The sequence below is a fragment of the Rhamphochromis sp. 'chilingali' genome (genome assembly GCF_963969265.1).
Source record: "Rhamphochromis sp. 'chilingali' genome assembly, chromosome: 1".
NCBI classification, from domain to species: domain Eukaryota; kingdom Metazoa; phylum Chordata; class Actinopteri; order Cichliformes; family Cichlidae; genus Rhamphochromis; species Rhamphochromis sp. 'chilingali'.
Window position 1 is genome coordinate 35,759,694 of NC_137929.1, and position 23,007 is coordinate 35,782,700.

Here is a 23,007-nt window from a genome sequence, read left to right on the forward strand (position 1 = left end):
CCTAGCAGCACCTGTCCCTCTCCTCCTCTTCAGTTCACCTCAACATAAGCTCGTCATATTCTGTGATATGATTTACTCTGAGGTTCTTGACGAGGTTAGAGGTGTTGCCACAAAACCTCACTGTCTTGCCACATGTATCAAAAACCGCATCTTGGCTTTTTGTCGAGGTAAAATATGTCCACACATCACTCCGTTTACGAACAGCCATTGTTGTGAGTCCGCACACCAGAGGCTGCAACACATTTATACAGCCGTAATTTGCATATGACTATGAAAGGCGTAAGAGGAAGTAGTTCCTCCCAATTTAGACGATCCGAATGATATTGTTTCTTTCCACTGTGTTCCTGTTAATGAAAAACTACAAATTTACTCCAAAGTACTAAAATATTGATATTTTAATATGAGAATAGATTTTAGAACATAAATTACAGGTATCGGAAGAATTGATATTACAATATCGATCCGCACACCACTAATAAAGTTTAAAGCTATAGGATCTCTATATAAATATCCCATACAAGCTTGGTCCAGAAACTTTCAGTAGCTGTTGGAATGATAAAGTTGTGGTATGTCAGTGGTTAGAAGTACCATTATTACTTTAGGATTAGTTTAACACAAAGTCAGTGTTGACCCGGGACTATTGCTGTGAGTCACAGTGCGCAGTATAAAGGCCCGTTCACACGCTACTAATGGTAACTAAAAGCAAAGGATCCAGAATTTGTTGTGCTGGCCACTGAGCTCTACCTGTACTAAATGCACCTGCTCCTTGTAGTTTCTATCTCTGACTTTATGTCCTCTACTAGAGTTTGTGGTGTTTTATCTTTAATTGTTTAATAAAAACATGTATCGCTAATTCATAACGAAGAAAGCTTTGTAACTCTCCCCACTAGTGAAGACTGTCATTTCCACAGCACTGCTTTCCCCCCGAGGTCCGCAGCACTGTTGAAAAGGCTCTGGAGGTCACTGTGTAAGCACGTAAACCTGTCACACAAAAATCACAGAACTGGGACAAACACTGTTTTCCTGTTCTGTAGAGCTGCACAGCAGAGAAGATACTCTGATATGTTTTTTGTCTTCACTGTGAGTAAAAAGTTGCTTTTCATGTTTTTTGTTGTCAAACTGAAACCAAAATATTTTAGTGAGCAGCACAAAAAAATCAGCTACAAATCTGCAAGAAAGCCAGTTTTCACTTATTTTAACAAAACAAATTATCTGTACGGAACATCTTCAACTTACATGATACAGTCAGTCCAGTAACTTTACTCCAATATGTTAACAAATAGTCCCTTCTGCCCCGGCAGCTGTATCCTTCAGCATCAGATTCAGTAACTGTGATTGTGTATTCACTGGATGTTTCAGGTATGTTTTTCTGGCCTTGTCTCCATTCATACGTCCACTGAGCTCCTTCACCTCCCTGAATCTCACATCTGACAGTGACTGTCTCACCGCTGTATATCTGAGTCCAGGATGGCTGCAGGGTCACAGTGGGCTTACTGGGAACTGTTCACATAAGAATGATCCAGTTAGAAGAGAAACATAAAAACTCTGCTGTTTATAACATAAGAGTAGAGTCATTACAAAACAGCTGATTCACAGAGAAACAAGTTAAACATAACAAAAAGTCACAACATAAAAGTTTCAAACTGTAACACAATATTTTCAGTAAAATGTAAAAGGTAAAGTCTTTACTTTGCACAGTTTTTGTTCAGATTCCAAAAAGTTACAGATTATTTTTCATGAGTTTACAGCAGATTAAGAAGACTGGAAGAAATCATCATTTGAGAAACATTTTCTAAAAGTTGTGATGAGGTCATCATGTGAAACTGGTGCAGTTGCTGATTTGGGACACACTTGTCACACTTGTAGTTATTGTATAACAAACAGGTTCTTGTGGCTCTGACTGATTTTCCATGAACTGAACCACAAACCACTGATCCACTAATGCATCTGTTCTACACTGGAGGTTCTTCTAGCTGTCGTATCATTAAAGATATTATGACACTCATGAACACCTTTATTTTTCATTAATTAAAATAAATAAATAAACAAATGCCATTAACAACAATTACAGGAAAGAATCTAAGTGGAACCTGTAATGTAGCAGAACAGTCTCTAATAAAATGTCACGGCCAGGGGATCAGCAGGCCGCTGACTAGTAGTGTTCTCTCTCTCGCTCTCTCGCCAGGGCGGAACTCATGGTGGGTTCACGCCCTCGGCCCACGCCCCCTCTGAAGAGGAAACACCTGGGCCTCATCAGCGCAGCCAGCATTTAAGACAGGGAGTGGCTTCTACTCATCGCTGGATCGTTGTGTGTGACTCGTGTCAGTGCAGCCCGACTCTGAGCAAGTTCTCTTTTGCTGCCCTGTGCAAAACGTCTAACGTGTGTTTCCTTCTGTACATAGATCCCCTGGACCCGACCCTCCATTCCCCGAGTGGATTCCCTTTTGTGTGAGTGTTTGGAGAGAGAGCCAGAAGAGGAGCAAGTGTCTTTTCCCTACCTGGATTTCCCCAGAGCCCTTTCCCTGTCACCGCTTAGTATATAGCACTATCCCCTGCACTGTTTGTATATACACCTGGTGGAACTGTAAGAAATACTGACTGTGCCTCTGAGTCCTGCGTGTGAGTCCTCAAGCGAACCGTGACATAAAATGAGGTTATATTGTAGTCAAACCTGAAACGTCGAGGAATTAATGTAAAAATGCTAAAAACAAAGGAAGTAACTGATCTGCAGTGATAAACTCCACATGTGCAGCCATGAGGTCAAGATGGGAGTGACTGGGATTATTACATTTGGACTGAATTCTTTCATCAAACTAACAAAATATTTTCCAGATGTTTCACTGAGTGATTATTAAATATCTTTATAATGACACTAAAAGATATTTTAAACTACTTTTGATCCTAAACACAAAATAAACCTACAGTGCTGTTGAAATACAAAACGTTTGGTTGAGTTGATGAAACATTGTTCAGTACAAATTAAAATATTTGAAATATGTCCAACTTACCTATTACTTTCAATGAGGTGCTGTCACTCCACTCTGTCCAGAAAGAACCTCGTCTACCCCGGCAGCTGTATCCTCCACCATCAGACTCAGTAACTCTGTTGATTGTATATACACTGGATGTTTCATATATGTTTTTCTGGCCTCCTCTCCATTCATACATCCACTGAGCTCTTTCCCCTCCATGAATCTCACATCTGACAGTGACTGAGGTATCTTTGTATATTTTTCCTCCATATATCTGAGTGTAGGATGACTGCAGGGTCACAGTGGGCTTAGGAGGATCTGTTCAAAGAGAAAATATCCCATCATCAGACTTATAGAAATATAAAACGATCATTGACGCTTTCCTGGTTTTATTGCTCTTGTTAGGGGTAATAACATGTTTTTCACCCCAGTGACAATTTGACTGAAAATCAACAATAAAAAGGTCATAAAAAAAAATCAGATTAAACCTTAAATCTAATTTGCTAATATTAAGAATCTACCAGCAAAGTGACGGAAACAACCAGGTGTGCACAAATCTGTGCGACTGAACATCAACACACAATATCATGTAAACAACTTCAGTCTCTCAGATTGTACATTGTAAAAAAGAAGTTTTATACTCAAACATCGCACTATTTACTTATTTCTACATCTTTACATTTGCATATTTATGAGCATATAATCCAGAGTTGTCGGTGGGCTGTTATTCTTCTGAATAACCTGAGACCTTACTTTCCTGTCAGGTATAAAATCCCTAACATATTATACACAATATCAGTTTTACTTTAACTGTTTTTAACAAATGTAATTTTTACTTTTCTTTTTCACTGTTGTAAATATAAAAGTTCCTGCGCCGTCTCATAGTGTAAGGCCCTATTTTCACTTTTTATCATGCTGCTCTAACACAATTTGCTTTGTGGATCAATAAAGTATCTATCTATCTATCTATCTATCTATCTATCTATCTATCTATCTATCTATCTATCTATCTATCTATCTATCTATCTATCTATCTATCTATCTATCTATCTATCTATCTATCTATCAGTATTGACCTGTTTAATATGTGTCCTATGTTGTAAACTGGCTGTGCTGGATTATTCACTCACATTAAGAACACCATGTAGAAAGAATTTAACGACTGTTACGCCCCTCAAAACAGAAACGCAAAACAACACGGGAAAAGTGTGTAACGCACGCAAAAACCACACAGCTGCTGCTGAATTGACGAGGTTTATTTTTAGGAAGCTGAAAAAAAAAGGAAAAGACTCGCAATAAACACAGCTGAGCCAGGAAGCTAAAAGCATCAGGCTCTCCAAGGCCAAATTAACAAACAAAAACTCTCCCCCTTCCTAGAAACAAAACACAGGGTAAAACTTCCCTGATCAAGAAAAGGAAGATGCAATGCCTGACCTTCCTGGCTGTCCACAAAACAGGAGAAAACTGGGTTAAACAAAAGTGGGTTAAACCACTGCCTGCTTCCACTCTGCTGAAAACTGGTGAAAAATCCACATGCAGCAACTGAGCTGAATAAACTGGGATCATTACATTTGTGTTTCATTTTTTTAATGAAATTTACTGAATATGTCTTTCAACTCCACATGCTTCTGTCACAGTCCTGGGTCTGTGAACCAGTGTTTTGATTTTGTATTACAGTGGTCCCTCCCTCGCTACAATGCAATTCACCTTTCGCGGCCTCGCCGGGACCGTGAGTCATTTGGTACCGGGCAGCGAGAGTTGAGACTGGAGTGTAAAATTTATGGTTTTCAGAGTTTTTATTGTTAGCTCGGTTTCCCTGGATCTTTTCCTGGCTGTTATGAGTAAATTATGAGCTTTGCCGGTGTCGCCCGAGAATACCCCGAGATTGCCACAACAGCACTAAAAACCCTGTTGCCATTTCCGACATCATAACTGTGTGAAGCGGAGTTTTCTGCAGTTACAGCTTCCAAAACAAAATTGCGGCGCAGACTGAGCAAAAGCAACACACTTCAGGTGTCACTGTCCCCCATTATGCCCAGGTGGGACCGGCTCGTTGCAGAGAAACAAGCACAGGGCTCTCACTGATTCAGCGTTATGGTGATTTATATATTTTCATGTACTTTATTTTTTATCTTTTTGTAGTTTTGTGTCTAATTTTGAAAGAAATATTTACGTGTTACCATAGCGATCAGCGAGCATCAGGGAGAGAGGAGGAGGATCTTACTCTCAATGTAAAAGAAAGCCTGCGATAAAGGACCGCTGCTGTCCAGTACAGAATGCGTTCAGCTTGTCAAATTTACATAAATCTTTGATCGCTAGCAGTGTGACTCTGAAGTGCTGCACTGTATGTTTGTAAGTTTTCTCCCCAACAAACACAACACTGGCAACAAAACGTGTTGCACCGTCAAAGGCAACCGCGGGTGTGTTTGGTTTCATTCTTTAATTTTGGACTTATTTTTCTAGAAGGTTTGAACTTTGAGAGTTTAAACAAGAGAGAAAACTGTGAAAATGTTCGTGCCTGTCTGAGAAAAGTGAATAAGTGTGTAGTGAGGGGTTTAACAGCCTTAAAACATCTATAATAATTGTAAAAAATAAAGTTGGCTACTTCGCAGATTTCACCTATCGTGGATTACTTTTAGAATTTAACTCCCGACATAAACGAGGGGACACTGTATTTTCTTGTTCCCCAGTCAGTCGTGTCCAGGGTTGGGTATCGTCACTGATTTCTAGAAGTCGATTCGATTTGAATGTGGGAAATTTTGCCTCAGACAGTCAGAAATATTATAATTCTGATCACTTATCAGTACATATCCATATTTTTATATCTATAAAAGTTGAGACTTTATCAAAGGTGTGAGCATCACAGCAGATGCCTGCTCTCATTTACTGTTTTAGCTGGTTGGTGGCTGTTGAAATCTTGTGGTTTAACCTGAGATTCTGACGTTTCGGGAAAAATACATTTATATTTAGAAAATCGATTCAGGATTTTATTGAATAAATATCACGTTATTCAAGCTAGAATCGATTTTAATCGGAAAATAGATAATCAAAACCCACCATAGTCGTGTCTTTTGTCTCTCTGGTCTCTGTGCTCCGTGTTCCCTATGTTCAGTGTCTCGTCCGTGTCCGTGTTATACTTGCTGTTTTACTTTGACGGTCTCTTGTCCTTTGTCACTGTTTCTAGTTTTGCTTCACCCTGGTCTCGACTGTTCTCCCCTCATGTGTCTCATTCCCTCGTTTCACTCAGTGTATTTCAGACCCGTGTTTCTCTCTGTCAGTGTCACGTCGTCCCCTCACCATGCTGCGTGTTTCCGTGCTCCCTGAGATCAGTGTCACTAGTTTACAGGTTTCCCAGTGTTTTTGTTTTTAGTTCCCATTTTTTTGTTTCATTTTGTTTTTGCAAGTTTTTTTCTTTTCGTGAAAATTATACCGCTGCAATAAAGCAGCCTTTTAAGTTCATTGCTCTGATGATTGTTTTGCGTTTGTGTCCTACATCCTCCCTGCCACACAGCCGTATCATAACAGTTTCACTGTGAGTGATTGCTGTGGATTTTATGTAAAACTTTATGTTGCATCTTCAAAAAATAGAAATAAAATAACTGAGACTAACAATGAAGTATCGTTGACACTGGTTTACTGAACCTTCTTTTCAGTGCATGTACAGAACATGAGTATCCATTTTCTACTGCCTCCTACAGGACACACTCTTCTTCCACTTCCTTACAACATTAATGTAACACAGAACCACTACTGGCTCTCCTGGCATTACCATTGTAACGACACACTCATTCTTTTTCTTTCAGATGAATAACAGGAACTTAGGATGTAGGTATCTATGAATAATAACTATTATGCATACTCATATATTTATATAACCAACTAATTTCTTGCGATACCACACTTGAAAACTTGTTTTACGCTACTTTTGATACTAAAATGAGAAGAAAGCCTGCAGTTTTATTGAAAGACATGATATTTTCTTGTTTTTGCATCCAACGTTGTGCAATAGAATTTTTTTTAAAAAAAAGGTGAAATATGCCCAACTTACATGACACAGTCAGTGTGATGATGTCACTCCACTGTGTTAACAAATACCCCAGAAACCACAGTACTGATGAAATTATTTTGTTTTGTTTTTGAAATTAAAATGAAAGAAATATGTTCAACTTACATAAGACAGTCAATGTAATGACATCACTCCACTCTGTCCAGAAAGAACCTCGTCTACCCCGGCAGCTGTATTCTCCTCTGTCAGACTCAGTAGCTGTGAAGATTTTGTAGTCATTGGATGTTGGAGGTGTGTTTAACTTGGCTGGACTCCATTCATACGTCCACTGAGCTCCTTCACCTCCCTGAATCTCACATCTGACAGTGACTGTCTCACCGCTGTATATCACACCGCTGTATATCACACCGCTGTATATCTGAGTCCAGGATGGCTGCAGGGTCACAGTGGGCTTAGGAGGAGCTGTTCAAATAAACAGATATCATTAGCAGACTGATAATTTGACTCGAAAATCAACAATAAAATGTTTTGTTTTTATTAAATAAATTAAACCAGGTAATTTACTGATCTTTATATTTGACTGTTTACTTATTTCTACATATTTGCATTTATTTATACATTTATGAACATGTAACCTATGAGCTGTAAGTTAGCTGTTGTTTGCAAACAATGCTGTTAAACCTCCAATATATCCAAATAATCACACAAAATTAAAAACAAAACCTGTTGTGTTGTTGCAATACAAAGAATTTTGTTGTGTTTTTGGATGAAACATTGTGCAGTATAAATTAAAATGTGTGAAACGTGTCCAACTTACATAATACTCTGAATGCGATGATGTCACTCCACTCTGTCCAGGAAAAGCTTCTTCTGCCCCGGCAGCTGTATTCTTCATTGTCAGACTCAGTAGCTCTGATGATTGTGTATTCACTGGATGTTTCAGGTATGTTAACCTGGCCTTGTCTCCATTCATACGTCCACTGAGCTCCTTCACCTCCCTGAATCTCACATTTGACAGTGACTGTCTCACCGCTGTATATCTGAGTCCAGGATGGCTGCAGGGTCACAGTGGGCTTAGTGGGAACTGTTCACATAAGAATGATCCAGTTAGAAGAGAAACATGAAAACTCTGCTCTTTATAACGTAAGAGTAGAGTGACTGCAAAGCAAATGATTCACAGACAGTTTGAAGTCTGAAAATCAAAACAAAGTCACAATAAAACAATTTATAGCTTTCACACTGTAACACAATATTTTAATATAAAATGTATTAGAATTTACTTTGTAAAGTTATATTTTATTTATACTCCAAAACTCACAGATTTTTCTGCTTTACATTTACTTTGAGGTTAAAATCAGCGTGAAGCTGGGAGCCAGTATGAAAAATGGGAGTGCTGGGATCCTATGTGATGTGTTTGAGCTCAAAGCCTGGCAGCTTAAATCTGTTTGGTCTGCAGTCATTCAGCTGATTGTTTGCTTAGACTGTTGCAGTAATCTAGGCAGGGGCACCGTAAGAGGAAGAAAAGTGATAAAAATTATTAACCTGTCACCACAAAATAATCTTTGCTTCACACTGTACTTTTAAATGTTTATGTTTCATAGCGTTAGTTTTGTTTTTTTTCAACAAAGAAGAGGCTAGAGCAGCACCTCTGCAGGACAAAGAGACTGTAGGATGGGTCTGTTAGAAGTAAGGACTGTTTTTTTTTTTAAATAGAAAAGTGAGACAGGTGGAAATTAAACTCAGAGGAAGTCTGCATGAAAAGCTTTCCTACTATTAGTCAACTTACTTCACTTCTAACAGAAAACAATGTGTTTGTGTGTTTTTTAGTCAACATGCAGTTAGTTGGTGCAGTCAGACCCTTTGTACATATATATGCTAAATCACTTATCTGCTGACCTGCTGGCAAGACAAACAGATCAAACCTCTGGCTCAGGCTTAGCTGTCCCACTGCCTCTGCACCCACACTCCTGAAATTGAACCAGCCCACTGATATCTGAAGGAGGAGCTGAGTCTTTTATGTCAAATGTGTCTAGTTGAGGGAGGCTCCTTGGGAATTGTATTTTTTTTCTGCACACTATTTATTTGGTAATCAAAGAGTAATTTGAAGGGCAAACTGTGCCAAAAGTTCAGGCAAAACAATCACAAAGGCCCAGTCTTAGTCTTAGCCTGTGTTTTAGTCTGCTTCTAGGAACAAATAGAAGCAACTTTTCAGCTGACCTTAGAGTTCTGTTTGGAGTTTGTTTATTTAAAAGATCAGAGAGCTACGAGGGAGTGAATCCATTCAGAGACTTAAAAACAAACAATTAAATAATCATTATAGCCTGGCTGCTACCAAAATAAAGCATATTACACAAGAATGGATGAAATAAATGCATGAATTACTTTCTTAAAGTGAGCAGATGACATAACGAACGTCATTTTTGCAAATGCCCGAACCCTTTTACAACACAATTTATTTATTTCTCAAATGAGAAACTGTCATCAAAGATCACCTGCAGATTTTTTTCAAAGAGAGTTCTGAACTTTTTCAGAGGAACAAGGTTACACGAGCAAAACGAGGGTCTGAAGGTTCAAATAATACAATTTTTTTGATCGTTTACATTCCAAAAAATGAATTGCCAACCATGATTTTATGTCATCACAGCAGTCTAGCAAAACTTTTAAATAGACTGTAAAACTCATGTCATCTGTTGGAAGGGTGTTTTATAGGAGTTTGATGGGCAGCAAACATTAAAATCCCCAAGAGTTAGAATGCTGTCAAATCTTTATATGATTCCAAAGAAAAGGGTGGAAATAAAATCCTTGTTTAACTTGAGGGGATGATAAACAAGCACAGGAGGAGACAGATCCACCATAAATAATTATAGTTCAGAGCTGCCATAAATATCAGCAGTGAGGTGTTGGCATATAAAAGGGTTCAAATAGATGCAAGACCTCTGCTGTGACCAGGTTCCTGCAGGAAGCTGCCTGTGACTGTTGCAGGTGGTGAGAGCTTTCAGTCAGCTGAACGAATTAAAACCTTTTTGAGTTCCACCAGGTCTCAGCACAGAGACACATTTTAATTTGTTTTACTTTGTTTAAAAATGTATATCCAAAGAATTACTTATGTTATAATTGCCACTATTTAATAGCATAATTACAAACAGTAATTTAAGAAGTAAGAAATGTCTTCTACACTATTTTATAGATAAGAAATTCAACATTAAAAATATAAAAATATTATAACATATAACAATATAACAAAATCTTTTTCATACTTCAGATGTTTAACTTTGAGTCTTTACTGTTAATTTTTATCAAAGCCATTTTTGCTACTTTTGATAATAAACAACAAATAAACAAAAAAGCCTTCGGTGTGTTACAATATAAATTAAAAAAACATAGTGTGAGTGAAATATCTCCAACTTACGTTTTACATTCAGTGTGATGACATCACTCCACTCTGTCCAGGAGGAGCCTCTTGTGGCCCGACAGCTGTATCCTCCACCATCAGACTCACTAACACTGTTGATTGTGTATTCATTGGATGTTGGAGATGTGTTTAACTTGGCTAGACTCCATTCATACGTCCACTGAGCTCCTTCACCTCCCTGAATCTCACATCTGACAGTGACTGTCTCACCGCTGTATATCACACCGCTGTATATCTGAGGCCAAGGTGGCTGAAGGGTCACAGTGGGCTTAGGAGGAGCTGTTCAAATAAACAGATATCATTAGCAGACTGATAATTTGACTTGAAAATCAACAATAAAATGTTTTGTTTTTATTAAATAAATTAAACCAGGCAATTTACTGATCTTTATATTTGATTGTTTACTTATTTCTACATATTTGCATTTATTTATACATTTATGAACATGTAACCTATGAGCTGTAAGTTAGCTGTTGTTTGCAAACAATGCTGTTAAACCTCCAATATATCCAAATAATCACACAAAATTAAAAACAAAACCTGTTGTGTTGTCGCAATACAAAGAATTTTGTTGTGTTTTTGGATGAAACATTGTAATTAAAATGTGTGAAACGTGTCCAACTTACATAATACTCTGAATGTGATGATGTCACTCCACTCTGTCCAGGAAAAGCTTCTTCTACCCCGGCAGCTGTATTCGTCATTGTCAGACTCAGCAACGCTGCTGATTCTGTATTCACTGGATGCTGAACCTATGTTTACTTGGCCTCGTCTCCATTCATACGTCCACTGAGCTCCTTCACCTCCATGAATCTCACATCTGACAGTGACTGTCTCACCGCTGTATATCTGAGGCCAAGGTGGCTGAAGGGTCACAGTGGGCTTAGTGGGAACTGTTCACATAAGAATGATCCAGTTAGAAGAGAAACATGAAAACTCTGCTCTTTATAACGTAAGAGTAGAGTGACTGCAAAGCAAATGATTCACAGACAGTTTGAAGTCTGAAAATCAAAACAAAGTCACAATAAAACAATTTATAGCTTTCACACTGTAACACAATATTTTAATATAAAATGTATTAGAATTTACTTTGTAAAGTTATATTTTATTTATACTCCAAAACTCACAGATTTTTCTGCTTTACATTTACTTTGAGGTTAAAATCAGCGTGAAGCTGGGAGCCAGCATGAAAAATGGGAGTGCTGGGATCCTATGTGATGTGTTTGAGCTCAAAGCCTGGCAGCTTAAATCTGTTTGGTCTGCAGTCATTCAGCTGATTGTTTGCTTAGACTGTTGCAGTAATCTAGGCAGGGGCACCGTAAGAGGAAGAAAAGTGATAAAAATTATTAACCTATCACCACAAAATATTGTTTGCTTCACACTGTACTTTTAAATGTTTATGTTTCATAGCGTTAGTTTTGTTTTTTTCAACAAAGAAGAGGCTAGAGCAGCACCTCTGCAGGACAAAGAGACTGTAGGATGGGTCTGTTAGAAGTAAGGACTGTTTTTTTTTTAAATAGAAAAGTGAGACAGGTGGAAATTAAACTCAGAGGAAGTCTGCATGAAAAGCTTTCCTACTATTAGTCAACTTACTTCACTTCTAACAGAAAACAATGTGTTTGTGTGTTTTTTAGTCAACATGCAGTTAGTTGGTGCAGTCAGACCCTTTGTACATATATATGCTAAATCACTTATCTGCTGACCTGCTGGCAAGACAAACAGATCAAACCACTGGCTCAGGCTTAGCTGTCCCACTGCCTCTGCACCCACACTCCTGAAATTGAACCAGCCCACTGATATCTGAAGGAGGAGCTGAGTCTTTTATGTCAAATGTGTCTAGTTGAGGGAGGCCCCTTGGGAATTGTATTTTTTTTTCTGCACACTATTTATTTGGTAATCAAAGAGTAATTTGAAGGGCAAACTGTGCCAAAGTTCAGGCAAAACAATCACAAAGGCCCAGTCTTAGTCTTAGCCTGTGTTTTAGTCTGCTTCTAGGAACAAATAGAAGCAACTTTTCAGCTGACCTTAGAGTTCTGTTTGGAGTTTGTTTATTTAAAAGATCAGAGAGCTACGAGGGAGTGAATCCATTCAGAGACTTAAAAACAAACAATTAAATAATCATTATAGCCTGGCTGCTACCAAAATAAAGCATATTACACAAGAATGGATGAAATAAATGCAGGAATTACTTTCTTAAAGTGAGCAGATGACATAACGAACGTCATTTTTGCAAATGCCCGAACCCTTTTACAACACAATTTATTTATTTCTCAAATGAGAAACTGTCATCAAGGATCACCTGCAGATTTTTTTCAAAGAGAGTTCTGAACTTTTTCAGAGGAACAAGGTTACACGAGCAAAACGAGGGTCTGAAGGTTCAAATAATACAATTTTTTTGATCGTTTACATTCAAAAAAATGAATTGCCAACCATGATTTTATGTCATCACAGCAGTCTAGCAAAACTTTTAAATAGACTGTAAAACTCATGTCATCTGTTGGAAGGGTGGTTTTAGGAGTTTGATGGGCAGCAAACATTAAAATCCCCAAGAGTTAGAATGCTGTCAAATCTTTATATGATTTCAAAGAAAAGGGTGGAAATAAAATCCTTGTTTAACTTGAGGGGATGATAAACAAGCACAGGAGGAGACAGATCCACCATAAATAATTATAGTTCAGAGCTGCCATAAATATCAGCAGTGAGGTGTTGGCATATAAAAGGGTTCAAATAGATGCAAGACCTCTGCTGTGACCAGGTTCCTGCAGGAAGCTGCCTGTGACTGTTGCAGGTGGTGAGAGCTTTCAGTCAGCTGAAAGAATTAAAACCTTTTTGAGTTCCACCAGGTCTCAGCACAGAGACACATTTTAATTTGTTTTACTTTGTTTAAAAATGTATATCCAAAGAATTACTTATGTTATAATTGCCACTATTTAATAGCATAATTACAAACAGTAATTTAAGAAGTAAGAAATGTCTTCTACACTATTTTATAGATAAGAAATTCAACATTAAAAATATAAAAATATTATAACATATAACAATATAACAAAATCTTTTTCATACTTCAGATGTTTAACTTTGAGTCTTTACTGTTAATTTTTATCAAAGCCATTTTTGCTACTTTTGATAATAAACAACAAATAAACAAAAAAGCCTTCGGTGTGTTACAATATAAATTAAAAAAACATAGTGTGAGTGAAATATCTCCAACTTACGTTTTACATTCAGTGTGATGACATCACTCCACTCTGTCCAGGAGGAGCCTCTTGTGGCCCGACAGCTGTATCCTCCACCATCAGACTCACTAACACTGTTGATTGTGTATTCATTGGATGTTGGAGATGTGTTTAACTTGGCTGGACTCCATTCATACGTCCACTGAGCTCCTTCACCTCCCTGAATCTCACATCTGACAGTGACTGTCTCACCGCTGTATATCACACCGCTGTATATCTGAGGCCAAGGTGGCTGAAGGGTCACAGTGGGCTTAGGAGGAGCTGTTCAAATAAACAGATATCATTAGCAGACTGATAATTTGACTTGAAAATCAACAATAAAATGTTTTGTTTTTATTAAATAAATTAAACCAGGCAATTTACTGATCTTTATATTTGATTGTTTACTTATTTCTACATATTTGCATTTATTTATACATTTATGAACATGTAACCTATGAGCTGTAAGTTAGCTGTTGTTTGCAAACAATGCTGTTAAACCTCCAATATATCCAAATAATCACACAAAATTAAAAACAAAACCTGTTGTGTTGTCGCAATACAAAGAATTTTGTTGTGTTTTTGGATGAAACATTGTAATTAAAATGTGTGAAACGTGTCCAACTTACATAATACTCTGAATGTGATGATGTCACTCCACTCTGTCCAGGAAAAGCTTCTTCTACCCCGGCAGCTGTATTCGTCATTGTCAGACTCAGCAACGCTGCTGATTCTGTATTCACTGGATGCTGAACCTATGTTTACTTGGCCTCGTCTCCATTCATACGTCCACTGAGCTCCTTCACCTCCATGAATCTCACATCTGACAGTGACTGTCTCACCGCTGTATATCTGAGTCCAGGATGGCTGAAGGGTCACAGTGGGCTTAGTGGGAACTGTTCACATAAGAATGATCCAGTTAGAAGAGAAACATGAAAACTCTGCTCTTTATAACGTAAGAGTAGAGTGACTGCAAAGCAAATGATTCACAGACAGTTTGAAGTCTGAAAATCAAAACAAAGTCACAATAAAACAATTTATAGCTTTCACACTGTAACACAATATTTTAATATAAAATGTATTAGAATTTACTTTGTAAAGTTATATTTTATTTATACTCCAAAACTCACAGATTTTTCTGCTTTACATTTACTTTGAGGTTAAAATCAGCGTGAAGCTGGGAGCCAGCATGAAAAATGGGAGTGCTGGGATCCTATGTGATGTGTTTGAGCTCAAAGCCTGGCAGCTTAAATCTGTTTGGTCTGCAGTCATTCAGCTGATTGTTTGCTTAGACTGTTGCAGTAATCTAGGCAGGGGCACCGTAAGAGGAAGAAAAGTGATAAAAATTATTAACCTATCACCACAAAATATTGTTTGCTTCACACTGTACTTTTAAATGTTTATGTTTCATAGCGTTAGTTTTGTTTTTTTCAACAAAGAAGAGGCTAGAGCAGCACCTCTGCAGGACAAAGAGACTGTAGGATGGGTCTGTTAGAAGTAAGGACTGTTTTTTTTTTAAATAGAAAAGTGAGACAGGTGGAAATTAAACTCAGAGGAAGTCTGCATGAAAAGCTTTCCTACTATTAGTCAACTTACTTCACTTCTAACAGAAAACAATGTGTTTGTGTGTTTTTTAGTCAACATGCAGTTAGTTGGTGCAGTCAGACCCTTTGTACATATATATGCTAAATCACTTATCTGCTGACCTGCTGGCAAGACAAACAGATCAAACCACTGGCTCAGGCTTAGCTGTCCCACTGCCTCTGCACCCACACTCCTGAAATTGAACCAGCCCACTGATATCTGAAGGAGGAGCTGAGTCTTTTATGTCAAATGTGTCCAGTTGAGGGAGGCCCCTTGGGAATTGTATTTTTTTTTCTGCACACTATTTATTTGGTAATCAAAGAGTAATTTGAAGGGCAAACTGTGCCAAAGTTCAGGCAAAACAATCACAAAGGCCCAGTCTTAGTCTTAGCCTGTGTTTTAGTCTGCTTCTAGGAACAAATAGAAGCAACTTTTCAGCTGACCTTAGAGTTCTGTTTGGAGTTTGTTTATTTAAAAGATCAGAGAGCTACGAGGGAGTGAATCCATTCAGAGACTTAAAAACAAACAATTAAATAATCATTATAGCCTGGCTGCTACCAAAATAAAGCATATTACACAAGAATGGATGAAATAAATGCAGGAATTACTTTCTTAAAGTGAGCAGATGACATAACGAACGTCATTTTTGCAAATGCCCGAACCCTTTTACAACACAATTTATTTATTTCTCAAATGAGAAACTGTCATCAAGGATCACCTGCAGATTTTTTTCAAAGAGAGTTCTGAACTTTTTCAGAGGAACAAGGTTACACGAGCAAAACGAGGGTCTGAAGGTTCAAATAATACAATTTTTTTGATCGTTTACATTCAAAAAAATGAATTGCCAACCATGATTTTATGTCATCACAGCAGTCTAGCAAAACTTTTAAATAGACTGTAAAACTCATGTCATCTGTTGGAAGGGTGGTTTTAGGAGTTTGATGGGCAGCAAACATTAAAATCCCCAAGAGTTAGAATGCTGTCAAATCTTTATATGATTTCAAAGAAAAGGGTGGAAATAAAATCCTTGTTTAACTTGAGGGGATGATAAACAAGCACAGGAGGAGACAGATCCACCATAAATAATTATAGTTCAGAGCTGCCATAAATATCAGCAGTGAGGTGTTGGCATATAAAAGGGTTCAAATAGATGCAAGACCTCTGCTGTGACCAGGTTCCTGCAGGAAGCTGCCTGTGACTGTTGCAGGTGGTGAGAGCTTTCAGTCAGCTGAAAGAATTAAAACCTTTTTGAGTTCCACCAGGTCTCAGCACAGAGACACATTTTAATTTGTTTTACTTTGTTTAAAAATGTATATCCAAAGAATTACTTATGTTATAATTGCCACTATTTAATAGCATAATTACAAACAGTAATTTAAGAAGTAAGAAATGTCTTCTACACTATTTTATAGATAAGAAATTCAACATTAAAAATATAAAAATATTATAACATATGACAATATAACAAAATCTTTTTCATACTTCAGATGTTTAACTTTGAGTCTTTACTGTTAATTTTTATCAAAGCCATTTTTGCTACTTTTGATAATAAACAACAAATAAACAAAAAAGCCTTCGGTGTGTTACAATATAAATTAAAAAAACATAGTGTGAGTGAAATATCTCCAACTTACGTTTTACATTCAGTGTGATGACATCACTCCACTCTGTCCAGGAGGAGCCTCTTGTGGCCCGACAGCTGTATCCTCCACCATCAGACTCACTAACACTGCTGATTGTGTATTCATTGGATGTTGGAGATGTGTTTAACTTGGCTGGACTCCATTCATACGTCCACTGAGCTCCTTCACCTCCCTGAATCTCACATCTGACAGTGACTGTCTCACCGCTGTATATCTCACCGCTGTATATCTGAGTCCAAGATGGCTGCAGTGTCACAGTGGGCTTAGGAGGAGCTGTTCAAACAAAAATATATCATTAGCACACTGATAATTGGACTTGAAAATCAAAAAGTTCTTTCTTTTAAATAAATAAATTAAATCAGGTAATTAACGGATCTTTATATTCAACAGTTTGCATTTATTTCTACATATTTACATTTCCATATTTATACATTTATGAACATATAATCAATGAGTCATCAGTTAGCTGTTGTTTCCTAACAATGTTGTTAAACCTCCAGTGATGGATTCAAAGCTGGAGGCTGCTCTGCTCTCATAAACTGTTCATAAAATGTGAAATACAAAGTTTTTATGTGGCACCAAAGTCAAAACAGACTGGCAAAGAAAAATAAGAGTAAAGGTTCAGTAACCAGGAAAGGAGCACAAACTGTTTTTTAAATCACTCTAAAAAGACAAAACAGCACCATGAACTCCTCTGTGTCTGTAAGTGATCTGAAGACTGAACAAAGGTGAAACGATGCACTGAGCCTAATAATTAATAATTTGACAGATTTAGTGGTTTAAGTACTGGTGATTAGTGAATATTGACTTCCATTACAATTTGGAGAAGACCTTTTTCAACTCTCAAAATTTTTTAAACTCATTAGTTTCCTGAATAATGACTGAATCGCTTTTAGTTGTGACTAAATTCGTGTTTCTTCTCCTTCCTCTGCAGGTGTAGATGCCTCCATCAGAGACAGAGATTGCACTCTTAGAGCTAAAAGAGATGATCTCATTTTCAGATGAGGTTTTTCTGAACAGAGTAATTCACCTCACAGGTCAGTGTCACACTGCCCCCTGCTGGTGTGGTTGTGCTGTCTGCTGTCAGAGTGGCCTTGACTTTAAGTTCTGTAACTTAGACAAATATGAGGCTATTATTGTGGTCCTTTTAGTGGAAGAAGGAGAAACCCACCACATCTGCCACACAGATGTTCCAGCTGGTTTTATTTCCTACTGCAACTGAGACTCAAATACAAGGTGAAGAGCAGGTGAGCCTGGCTGAGTAATACGCCACCTGGTGGTTTGTTCTGAGTGTGACAGAAAGCCTGAGCCTGTGAGCCTGAGCTCAGGGTTAATGAACCCTCGATTACAGAAAACCTTCTACACTCATCTGTGGATCTGTCACAGCAGAAGTGCAGCAAAGGTCACAAGTAATAAAACAGACAACAAAGAGAGCAGGTGAGCTGAAACTTGACCACATGTCTGTATTTTAAGTGCTTCATGCAAAACTTTAAGACTTTCCAGCTGATAATATCTGTGCACACAGATGTTTCGACATATTTACAAACCTGATCACACACAGAGGTAATAAAATGCACACGAGGGTTAACATATATACACATGACTTTGCTACAGTAAAATCTCCAAACTAAGCTACTATCATAGAAACACCAAATTAGAGAAAAAGTATTTTGTGTCCATTCTTCCAGTAGAGTCCACACACTTGTAAATATGTGTCTCTGTAACAATGAGTGGAGTGCAGAGGTGTGAACTCAAATGCAGGAAGCAAAATAACTTAAATAAAACTGAACTAGCTGAAATAGTCTAAAAATGGAAACATACAAAGAATAAAAATGTAAAACTAGAAATAAATAAACTGTCAATAGAAACAACTAAGAGATGAACACACATGAGTGTTCACAGATGCTCTGACAAAGACTGACAAGACACAGCAGAACTATTTATATATGAAAGAAACCAAACCTTCAAATTAAAGAGGAAATATTTTTTTAAAAAGCTAAACAAAGATGAGGAAGAAGCACTCAGACTAAAATGATGAAAGACCATGACAGTGACAAATGAATAAATCTATATCGACGGCACTTTGTCCAGTTTGTTTTACTTGTTACTCTTGTGTATGTGAAGTCTTATTCATTCATGACTTTAACAACTTTCAGAGGTTTTTTCAAGAGGACACTGAGGCAGACAGCACACCATGACACTATAAATAACTGAGAGTAAAAATTCATATTAAGACTGATTAAAGTCTTCAGGCAGGACTTTAACTGACTGATCTGTGGTTGAGTCTGTTTTCAGATTTGAGTTACCTGCATTTACCCTAAACTCATCACGCTGTGCTGTAATAAATTAGATTGATCCTCCAGTTCATCAGCATCTTGTGAATCCTAACTGTGATCTGTGAGGATGGACAGATAAATACTCATGAAAAGGAAATCAGTCAGTTTCAAGGCAACAAACTCTAGTAAATATAAAGTTTGTGTATCGGCTGAGTGAAACATCTGCTCACATGGTTGCACTCTTGATATGATCTTTTAATATTTTAACCAATAAATGCAGTGGAGTGTGAGCTGTATCATATACAATATTTTGTCCCTCAGGTTATTCCTGAAATATAGTTTGTTTCAACTTTGTTATATGACGGGTCGCATTTATTCATCTGCTTCTTCCTGGTCTGCTCATGTCAAAGTCCGCCATCTAGTGGTTAAATGGAGGAAGTGCCGAGTAATAATGGCCAGAGCTCCGTGTCTGTGATAGTTCTGCATCTGCTGCTCTTGAGATGGGATAAAGTGTAAGTTTGGGCAGATGATGGATTGTTTCTACATATTAGTGCTCTGTCCTTCTTGTGGGTCTGTGAAGTTTGTTACATTACTACTGTAAGCTAACTGTTAGTGCTTTGTTTTGCCTGTTAGCATAAAACATGTCAGTATGTGGTATTTGTATTTACGTCACTTGACAGGCTTTGTCCATTTATTGTTAATGTTATGATCTTGCATTGGTCATGTGACATTTGTGCATCTACACTGAGATTAAATGTACCTGCTCTGTTTTGTTGTTACAGTTTTACAGACTGAAAGTGGTACAAATGGTACATCAGTAAAAGCTCTGAAGAACGCCACAGTCTCCACATGGAGCGCTTACTGAAGCCATTTATGTTTAACTGCACAGGCTGAATAGAAGCATTGAGCCTGTGCAGAAGATAACATGTAAACACAGGGAGGATATTATTGAGCACATTATAGGAGATAACAGCTACATATATGAACAGGAAGAAACTAATCATTTCTTACCTTCAGCATTTCCACAGATGACAGTACTGAGCACTAAAATAATGAATAAAACCTCATCAGACATTATACAACGATTAAAATCAAAACAAAAATAAATTAAGACTTTATTAAAGATGAACAGTAATAACCAGTAATCTGTTTGACAATAAAATAAAATAAACATAAAAATCCAAACTGTTGTAACACAGTGTGTAACTATAAGTGATGCAAAAAGCAGCAGTGTATCAAACATTTAAACACTTAAAGAATCACAAGTCTGCTTTGTTCCAGCTCTCAGGTAAACAGGTTAAAGCAGTGACTCACTGTAATTCTCACAGATCAGAAACATTTTCTTTAATCGCTGCCGTTCAAACAATGTCAGACGTGTACTTACAGAAAAAGCCCATCATGCAGAGCAAAGAGTGCCCCATCGTCACATCCAGCCTGCTGCACTCTGATCCTCAGATAATCAAACAGTTTTAGTTTGCAGATAAAGAGAAGTTGTGTTTAATATAGATACAACAAGAGTTTTTCTACAGGCTCTTATTCTGATTGGTCTCTCTGTGCTTCCTGCCCTTTCACACAAAACTCAAACAGCTCCTGTAGCTTTGACCGCAGCAGTTGGTTGATATGTTTATATTTCCTGTCCACTGCAAACATAGAAGCTTGTTTCTTTTGTTGTGTTGTTTCCTTTCTCTGTAATATATAAAGCTGTTGCTTCATGTCAGGATATTTCTTTTGCCCTTTTGGGGTATTTTTTGGGTGCAATATCCACTAATATTTGTCTCCTGGCAGGTTTCTGCAGACTGGGAGTCACTGAGAGTGAATATACCAAAACAGCTTTTCTACTTTGGTGCCTGTATTTTCACTAAAGCCTTTAAAAAAAAAAAATTCTCCTTTTGATTGTTTTAAATTAAATTCTTACTTTAGGCTGCATTAAAATGTCTTTATTTTATTTGACTCTTAGCTGAAACATCATCATGCAGTAATATAGTGAAAAAGGCTCCTTTGACCTCAGACCTGTGAAAGTTTCCACCTTGTGGTTAAATTCTGGTTTTAAGTTTGGTGGAGACCCAAACACAGGAAATGACTCAGTGTGTGGCTGACGTGAGACTAAAGACTTTTATGTTTCACCAACTAAAGAACAATTAAATTCATAGATAAATTCAAAGTTATATTTATTATCTGTTGTCATTTCAAAGTAAAGCAGGAACTCATTTATTCTGCAGACTGTTCTTTGTCTTGCTTTGACATGTATGTGCAGATGCACACTGACCTCAGCCTCTGACTACATGTAAACACAATAAAATAAAACAAACCGATGATGTGAAACAATGATTGAAACACTGTAATAATGATGTTTGTGTTGAACACCACATGTTACCAACACAGATCATGTGATTGTGTCCAGAGTCAGTTCAAAAAGCAGACCCACATGCTAAATGGTTCTTATACAGCACTTTTTCTACTCTTCTGAGCGCTTCACACAACTCGTGCATTCACCCATTCATACTAGCACATTTTTCTTGGTGCTTTCTGACGAACATTCACACTCCAATGGATGCCTCGGAGAGCAATTTGGGGTTAGTATCTTGCCCAATGTGATAAGCAGACTAGGGGAAGCCAGGAATTGAACCAACAACCCTCTGATCAGTAGATGATCTGCTCTACCGCCTGAGCTACAGCCACCCATGCAAAGGAGGACTCAGAGTACCAAACAAAGGTGACCTTTAGTATGAAGCTGATAGTTTCAGGCCTTGATGGTAACAAACGAAGAAAACTGAGTTACAGATAACTGATCACAGGAACACAGAGACTTACCTGTGGGTCATCACAAAATCTCTATTGAGGTCACAAAAGTGTCAACTTACACTTTCCAGTCAACATAAATAAATAACTGAGACTTAAACACTGTGTGATTCCACAAATGTTAATCTGTCCAAATGATTCAGTGATGTGTAGACTAATAGATCAGAAGATACTGTGGTGTATTACCTACAGCATGACTGTAGACGGATCTTATCATAATTATTCCTGAAAGACTTTTACCTTTATTTTTACTCATGTTGCCATAGCAACTTTAACCTCCGAAGACCAGGTTAAATCATTCTGAGAAAATGCACAAAGCATTGCAACAAACCACTATTGAACTGTTCACTTATAACTGGACCAAGCTTCCAGTTCCTCTTTACACTTACTGAGGTTTGATAACAAGAATAAGACGACACCACATTCACACCAGAGTTTTTGAAGTGTTTTAGAGCAGTGGGTTGATGTGGACGGTTGTTTGTCCTTGTATATTATGTGCATGTGATCACAGCTCTGGGCCCTGTCCTCAGCCCTCCGTCTTCCTTCTGCTCTCTTTCAGGTTCTGTTTGTTTTCTGTGTCGTTTCCTCTTTTTTCTTTTTTTTTAAATCTCTTTCCTTCTTCTAATTTCTTCTTCCTAGTCTGGACCTCCCCACCTGTCAGCTCTGACACTGTTACAGTAAAGATGTGTAATTTTTTTTTATTTTACTTTAATACCTGTAAATAGTTAATGTAGCAGTTAAAGCACAGTTTCTATAGTAAATGTTCTTCCTCATTTTAACTCTGCCGGCTAATGAAGAAAACAACAAAAGATCATTGAGGTTTGTTTCAGTGCAGCTCTGTGTGAACTTGCAGTTATACAAATAACAATGTTTACACAATATTTTCCATCATTTTGAGAAGTGATCCTTCCTGTCACAGTCTGATCTACAGGTCAGAGTCTAAACACTTTCTGCATATGTTCATGGTCTCAATCATTAAAGTTTCACATCTTACTGACATGTTAATATTCTAAAGTATTGTCCTCATCAGTGTATGAAGAGGACAATAAAGTGCAGTGTGCTTTAGGACCTTATGTTTGCTGGATACTGATGGCTTAAAA

The 23,007-nt window shown here is 37.5% G+C and overlaps 2 protein-coding genes across 2 annotated transcripts in view; both read right to left on the reverse strand.

Annotated features, from left to right (window-relative positions):
• LOC308400088 (Fc receptor-like protein 5) overlaps window positions 1-7,268 on the reverse strand; it is a gene marked incomplete at its 3' end in the record, with an annotated part of 49,018 nt that extends 41,750 nt beyond the window's left edge. Inside the window, exons 1-3 of the mRNA XM_080887588.1 lie at window positions 7,144-7,268; window positions 3,009-3,290; window positions 1,237-1,500 (exon numbers count right to left, since the gene is read on the reverse strand). Coding sequence (XP_080743714.1) covers window positions 1,237-1,500; window positions 3,009-3,168 — 424 coding nt within the window. The 5' untranslated portion in view covers window positions 3,169-3,290; window positions 7,144-7,268. The remainder of the gene's footprint in view (window positions 1-1,236; window positions 1,501-3,008; window positions 3,291-7,143) is intronic.
• LOC308407851 (basement membrane-specific heparan sulfate proteoglycan core protein-like) overlaps window positions 1-12,615 on the reverse strand; it is a gene marked incomplete at both ends in the record, with an annotated part of 160,923 nt that extends 148,308 nt beyond the window's left edge. The window contains 5 exons of the mRNA XM_080899766.1: window positions 7,973-8,062; window positions 10,388-10,669; window positions 11,017-11,283; window positions 12,094-12,190; window positions 12,580-12,615. Of these exons, the coding sequence (XP_080755892.1) occupies window positions 7,973-8,062; window positions 10,388-10,669; window positions 11,017-11,283; window positions 12,094-12,190; window positions 12,580-12,615 (772 nt within the window). The remainder of the gene's footprint in view (window positions 1-7,972; window positions 8,063-10,387; window positions 10,670-11,016; window positions 11,284-12,093; window positions 12,191-12,579) is intronic.
• Between the last annotated feature and the right edge of the window lie 10,392 nt (window positions 12,616-23,007).